At 40.9% G+C, this 7,256-nt stretch overlaps 1 protein-coding gene across 1 annotated transcript; it reads right to left on the reverse strand.

Moving 5' to 3' along the window:
* Positions 1-3,214: 3,214 nt before the first annotated feature.
* Positions 3,215-6,578, reverse strand: pou4f4 (POU class 4 homeobox 4). The gene is made up of 2 exons (XM_030745536.1): positions 6,241-6,578; positions 3,215-5,085 (listed from the first exon to the last, which is right to left on the reverse strand). The coding sequence occupies exons 1-2, from the start codon at positions 6,358-6,360 to the stop codon at positions 4,156-4,158; spliced, it is 1,050 nt and encodes a 349-aa protein (XP_030601396.1). The 5' UTR covers positions 6,361-6,578; the 3' UTR covers positions 3,215-4,155.
* Positions 6,579-7,256: the final 678 nt, after the last annotated feature.

Below are 7,256 nucleotides of genomic sequence, written 5' to 3' on the forward strand. Positions count from 1 at the left end.
CTGTTTCATCGCATATTTAAGATCCATGTTTCTCAAAATACGTTCAGGACCTTCAAGACATAAAAGTTTTCATTAGAACCCAGAGTGATGAAATTCTTGCATTATCACACTTCAGATTAGATCAAACGTGTTATATTTTCACATCCAGTCATAAACTCTCTGTTTTTCTATTTTTCTAGTGACCCAGTGGATTTTCCATTGAGGGCCCCCAGGGGTCCCCAAGCCCCGGGTTAAGATCCTGCTGCTTTAAAGGCCTGGATTGGGTTGCTCCGAAGGGATCGGGGCCCGAGCTGCTGTTGTACAACAGAGAAAAGCAGCTTCTTAACAAACACACTCTGAAATCAATAGTATCATAACAGCTGATATTTATTATTCATTAATAACGCATTTACGGACTCAAACCACCTGCTGATCTTAGGACAGAGGAAAATGGTATAAATATATACACGGAAGAGAATTTCATGTAAATTTGGATTTTAACTCACTGAAGTTCTTTGATCTGTTTTTAGATTAATATGATTGTTTTAATAATTTTATGCTTACAGACTTTTTATGGCTCCAATCATGTCGGTGTAAAGAGCAAGGCTGTGCACATACAGCAGATTTATATATATATATATATATATATTTCCCCAGGTAAATTAATGGTTTAGGTATGTTAGGTATGTCATGTTCCCTGCAAACAATATTCACCACATACTGATTTATTTCACTATTTGATCTGGCATGCAGTACTAATCCTGCACTTTTACATATCCAAGTATTCTATAAAGCACTTTATATGAATTCAAAAGAAAAATATTATGTTATTATTCTTAAAAGTGTTACTATTAATTAAAAATCTGCTGTTTCTCATATTCCTTCCAAATACAGTCTATATTTTTTTTAAATGACAATTCACTGTATATTTATAATGTTTTTCAAACAGCACCGCTTTCAAATGGAAATAAGTTTGCCTTCTGTCTAATCTTTACCAAAAGACAGAAACTGAACACTCTCTGCTGTCACACTGCAAGGTTTTTATATATTTACGAATTTACTGTGTATACAAAAACATACACACACATATATATAATGCATGTTTTTGAACAGCTGCCGTTTTTTATTCGTATTAAAGACAAGTATATCACTAGTAATTGTATCTTTAGGATCTTATGAAACTCCGGGGATTTTAGGCTCTAAAATGAGTGGATTTCAGTTATTTCAGACTCACTGTTCATTACTGTTTTGATGATATAAAGACCTCCATAATTATGAATAAGTGCATGCTCCAACATTTTCCCCGCTGCTGTATTCTTTGCAGTAATTTAACTTTAAATCCCGATCTTCATCCTGGGAAATTAAGTTCACAAAAGCAGAGTGTTGAGGCTGTTGTAAAGCCCTGGCTCAAGCACTGCTTTGGTTTTGATCTTTTCTCTTTTTAATTTTGGCGAATGAAATCATTTACCTCACGTTTCAAACTTATTTCAAACCAAAGCATCATGGACAGTGACCAGATTCACACTAGTTATGATATTTAAGAGACTCGACTGTATTGTCCTTTTCATATTCAACTGATTGGTTTTTTTTTAATGTATTTTTTAAAGTTTTCAGTGACTTTTTTTTTCCCTCGGAGAGAAACTGAGAGAGAACCTGAGAGAACCGAAAGCATCAGATGCGAGGCCTGCCTGCATAGTCCTTTATGTGATAGAGCCGTGCAGTCTTCATACCCAGCAAAGTTGATCAATATTAGAGTCACTCAAGTATCAAATCCTATTCATCATCGCTGGGAAGCAGCTTTTAGACGGACCTCCCTCACCTCCAAGCTTCTCCTGTTTCAGAGCAGCAGCTGCTCGCCTCTCGGCGCAAACACACGGACTGTATCCAAGAAACAGAAACACAGACGGGCTGCTGTTCGGAGCTCATATTACCGAGGTCCATTAAATTTATCTTTTTATAAAAAGAGACTATTAACACCTCCATCAACCAACACAAACCCTGGCATGGTGTGATGGAGATAAACAGCCGAGATATTTTTCTTCAAATGCATGCACCAAAATCTATTGTCAGGAGGTGTAATGTTGAAGCAATCGTTTTCCGCTTCCTTTGAGAAGTGAAAACCTGCTTTATGTCTATTTAAAATTCCCAAAGAAAGGCTTTCAGAAGTTCAAGTAAAACGTGCACGGTTTATTTCAGCTTCTGTCGCTTACACAGACACATTTAAAGCACACTTTCACATATGAAATATGTTCTTTTTTTTTTTTTCTTTTTTTCTCTTCTCCAAAATAAATTAAATTCAAATAAATATGGACACTATAAAGAAAAGAAACAAAACAAACCAAAAACATAAATAATTAAATGACTTTTTTCTCAGAAGTGTTGAAAAACAGGATAAATAAGGCCGACAGCTCCCTTCATCAGAATATCTACTGTACAAAGTGCTCTCCACAAAGGTGTCAGTGAATGAATAATAATAATAATAATAATAATAATAATAATAATAATAATAATTTGAGGACACAAAGAAGGGGAATCAACCACTTCTGAATAATAACAATAATAATTTGATTGTCAGAGCATCATTGCAGTGAACTTGAACATACAACAGGTTTACACATCAGTGAGTCTTCTAGGCCTAATTCACCATTAACCCAGTGGCAGAGAAACAAAATGAATGAACGAAATTCACATTAAAATCAAACCAAAAAAGAACGTATCCTACTCGTTTCGTTTAACGTGTCTGTGTGTGTGTGTGTGTGTGTGTGTGTTTTTAAGTCACCATGAACGTGCCAACACTTGCGTAATGAGGTAGACACACAGCTATACCGTGTGAATGTGTGTACTCGTGCGCGTGTCCGTGTGTGTGTGTGTGTTTCTTCTTATTGCAATGCATTCACTTTGAGGGGGGGGGGGGTTATTTTAATACTTTTGGAGCCACAAAGAAAACACCCCTCTCCCCCTTTACGAGTAAACCATGCAATGGGTTACAGTAGTTATTGTGCCTCGTAAATTAGCCACAGACCAATGGACGCTTCAGTGCGTTTGGTCGGATCTGGTCTCCAAAAGCTCTTGAATTTCGTAAAGAAACAAACAAACACCTGGGAGAAAAGACAGCGAAAAATTCAATACATTTCAATGAGCATTTTTCACACACGGAGGTGCAATATATTCACAAATATGTACACTGATAAATATAAAAAAAAAAAAAAAAAAAAAAAAAAAAAAAGCTATTTCGGCTACTGAGGATAATAATTATTATTCCTCAATTGCCGTCATTATTATTATTTTTTTTATTTTCTTTAGTACAATAATTGCCATGTGAATGAATGGGACGGAGCATTGTTCCCCCTCTTTTTCTGCCGCAATGCTCACTTTCTCCCACATCTCAAGGGAGCAATAGCCTATTCTGTGGAGAAGAATAAAGATTTAAGAGTCTCGAGTTTTTGGACAGGGTCTCAGTCTTTTTTTTTTTTTCTCCCAGTCCCAATGCTCCGTCTCCACTGTCAGAATAAAGAAGGTACACCGTTGTATCCGGTTATTTTTTGTGGCTGCTGAGGCTGAACTTATTAGAAGTCCCGGTTTATACTGAGCGGCGAATAGTCATCAAGTGTCTCCCATCCAAACCTAAAATACTGAAACACTCCACAGACCTGTTTCTTTGCATTTGCTTCAAAAGCAAAACGCCGCTGCCCGTGTCGAATACTTTGTATGAAATCGTTTCCATATCTGCAGTTCAGGCGCTGGTGCAAACAAACACACGGCTGTGAATTCTGCTCCTTGTGATGATTCTTAAAAAACAGGAACAAAATTTTAAAAACTCACAAATTTCGTCCATTCTTTAGTTAGAAAAAGTGTTTGTTTTTTTCAGTAAAATAAATAATTACATTTTCAATGCCATATTATTTATTCATTCTGCAAAGCAAAACCAGTTAATGAGCATCTTCTATCTGAAGAACCAAGACAATGACCGTACTCTGCAATAACACTTGATGAGAGGCTATGTGACTTGGTTTTATTAAGTGTGCACCTATGGGTCCCGGCCGGGTGTCAAACAGGATCTGCCCTAGTAGCAAAAGGCACAACGGTGAACCTTGTTTTTCTGACAGTGTGCAGCAGCAGCATGTCTCTGATTTGTCTTTTTTGTAATCGGGGCAGAGATCCCCGGCTTTGCTGGTCTTAGTGCGTTGCAGAAAACTTCATTCGTTTCTGCTTTTGCCTCTGATTGCAAAACCAAACCCGGACCACGTTCTTTTTCAGGTCCAGTTTCTCGGCGATTGCGGCGATTTTCTCGGATGAGGGCCTCGGCTGCACAGCGAAATAAGCCTCCAGAGAGCGCTTCTCAGGTGCGGCGATAGAAGTGCGTTTCCTCTTTTTGTCTCCCCCGTTAAACAGCTCTGGCTTGGTCATCTTCTCCCTCTGTGCCCGCTCCGCCTCCTCTAGCCAGGCCTCCAGGATGGGCTTCAGAGCCACCATGTTGTTGTGCGACAGCGTAAGGGACTCGAACCTGCAGATGGTACTCTGGCTGAGACACCCGACCCCGGGGATCTTAAGGTTGGCCAGGGCCGCCCCCACGTCCGCTTGAGTCACCCCAAGTTTGATCCGCCTTTGTTTGAACCTTTCTGCAAAAGACTCCAATTCCCGGGGATCAGGCTCCGCGTCTCCACCGACCGTCCCCAGGGAACTGTGGGAGCCCAACCCGTGAGGATGCATGTTCATGGATTGTGGATGGTGGTGGTGCTGCATGTGGTTGATGGCCGACATGTGGGCGGCGGCGTGAGCTGTATGTGAGGCCGTGGAACAGACGTCTGAGCCAGGCATTCCTCCGAGAGAAATACCCGGCGTGAGGTGGTCCAACAAGTCGCCCTCCAAGCCCTGCGCCGGCTGGTGGTGCGCCGGGTGATGATGGGAGGTGAGCACTGACGGGTGGTGCAGGTGTGCGGAAGAGGAAGTCGGGGTGCAGGTCATGCTGGTCATTGTGGTCATGGTGTGGTAGGTCGCGTCTGGCTTGAACGGGTGGCTTTTCTGTGCAACAATGTCCACGGCGGCCAGAGCCTCGGCTCTCTGCAGCAACGTCTCATCAAAGCCGGCGAAGATGTTGCCCTGAAGCTGCGAAGAGAGCAGAGTGAGGCCGGTTAGGGGAAGAATTCGATCAGCTTCATGAAACGATTCACCGCGACTTCAAGTGATTCCATTTTTGGATTTCATTTTGCAACATTTGTACCAGGCAAGTGTTTAAATCAACAGCAAACAGTTATTGCAAAATAACAATTTATGAAGTGAAAAATAAAAAAAAAACATGTTAAAGAAACTGGGAAAAACTCGCTGATCTTTGTAATAATTTGTACAGTTTCACATATGAACTATTAAAGTATTCTGGTGAACATTTAAAATGCAATATTAATACGTTTAAAAACGTGGAAATATTTATCTGTAAACGTGGCTTTTTTTGAGGGGTTTTTTTCTCTCTCTCTCTCTTTTTAACATATCTGAATAGAATTAGAAAAGATGGAAATTTGACGCGAAAAAGTGAACTTAACTTTGTTTCTTAGCTCTCAAACAAACGCAGCTGAACTGAGCGTGGACATTGCTGAATCTGGCCGGTGCCTAGAAAGTGTGTCAGCGTGGAAGGATATTCATTTAAAATTAATATTTACGATCTCCTGAATAATTTCTGCGGACAATGAAATGAAACGGGTGTGAGTTTGAATATGAATGGGACAATATGAGATAACACGCGCTTTGAGATTCCACGCAGCCTTTTTTTATCCGCCCTCTTCCTCCTTCATCTTTTTATCTTCGCTCACGTTAAGCAGAATCACACACTATAATAAATACCGAATTTGCCTTCCGCAGAGGCGCAGTTGCGCGTCTGTTAAGTAACACGATTGCCTTGTTTTGGTTGTGTTGCTGGTGCTCCTTGATTTGACCTGTTATATTATTGTCTCCAGGGTCTTTAAACAGGTTTTATTTCATAATTCACCAAACTCTGTCATTTGATGCTATATCTAATAATATTTTGCTCCCTGCTTTTTGGTGACGAAGTAGAAAGAGTTTGACTATAGCAACCCAAATAAGGCTGTGGTTACCAAAGAGGTCGTTTTTAATTCTGTAAAATAAATCTAGAAACGAGTCAGTAAGTTCACTGTATATCTACGCATTAGTCCGAACTCCACATCTAATAATTTAAGAAATTTTCTGCTTTTTGGGGAGTTGGAAGTTTTGTAGGAGCTGCAGGAAGTCAAGAATGAATTGTGGACTCACCGACGGTGTGGGAAGACAGGCTCTGCGGATGGCCTCGGAGCTGGAGTGCAGAGGAGTGTATTTGGGTTCGTGCAGGATGGGGTGCATACTGAAAGGCTGCTTGCTGTTCATCGACATCATGATTGCAGAAGTGAGAGAGGGTCGTTGTCCGTCGTCCTCGTTCGGCTCCGTTTTGATGTTTTTTTTTAAAAGAAACGCCCCGGAGAGGAAAACTGGACCTGCCACACGCAGATAACTTGAAGAGACAAATCAGGGTTTTGCGGGTGCAGTCAGTTTCACACTAAAAAAAAAAAAAAATAGAAACGCCAAAAGAAGAGGTAACTCCGGGACACCTGCGGATCCTCTGCCTCCTGTAAATGACTTCTATAATAAAGATGCTCTTTGCCTCCAGCGCCTATATTGGACCACTGCCTCGCAGCCTCCTCCTCATTGGAGGATCCTCACTCCCGCCCCCTGGACGCCTCCACCAACCGCGTGACTATAGTCGTCTTTAGCCACGCCTCCAAGCGTGCTTGGCTCGCTGGCATGGAGCAACGAGATAGGGCGGCTTGTGGTTTCACTGCTAAAAACTCTTTGTTGAAATATCTGAAAATCAATACCTGCGAGAAAAATGTGGGTTCAGTGACATGAAGTTGTCACGGGACCACCAAGAATCCTAAAACCCGACGGTGTTATTGATACCGCCATCAATTAGCTTTGTAAAAGAGGCGTCGTTGTGGGTTTCAGAGTCATACGGTGATCTAATGATGCCTTGATTGTAATCAAAAATGTATATTTTGAGCCTCTGTGGCACGAAAACGGTCAGATGTAAACAGAACCCTCAGTGAGAATTTAACCCTTTAAAGCAGATCCGTAGCTTCGTGCCATCTGCAGCCTGTAGTCGGTTATGTTTGTTTTGGAGCATTTCATTCTAAACTGTCATCACATCTTTTTAATAGTGTTGTAGTTTTTTTCAAAATAAAACAGAACAAGGACAAGTTATTGTGGTCATTTCTTGTTTATCACCAGGCTCACGC

This window comes from Archocentrus centrarchus, chromosome 14 (assembly GCF_007364275.1).
Source record: "Archocentrus centrarchus isolate MPI-CPG fArcCen1 chromosome 14, fArcCen1, whole genome shotgun sequence".
Taxonomy (NCBI): Eukaryota; Metazoa; Chordata; class Actinopteri; order Cichliformes; family Cichlidae; genus Archocentrus; species Archocentrus centrarchus.

Bases quoted from the DNA above. Each gene is read 5' to 3' on its own strand.
- pou4f4 (XM_030745536.1), bottom strand. From the start codon at position 6,360: ATGATGTCGATGAACAGCAAGCAGCCTTTCAGTATGCACCCCATCCTG. The intron at 5,086-6,240 runs GTGAGTCCACAA...CTCTCTTCGCAG, and splicing joins CCTGTCTTCCCACACCGTCG to CTTCAGGGCAACATCTTCGC.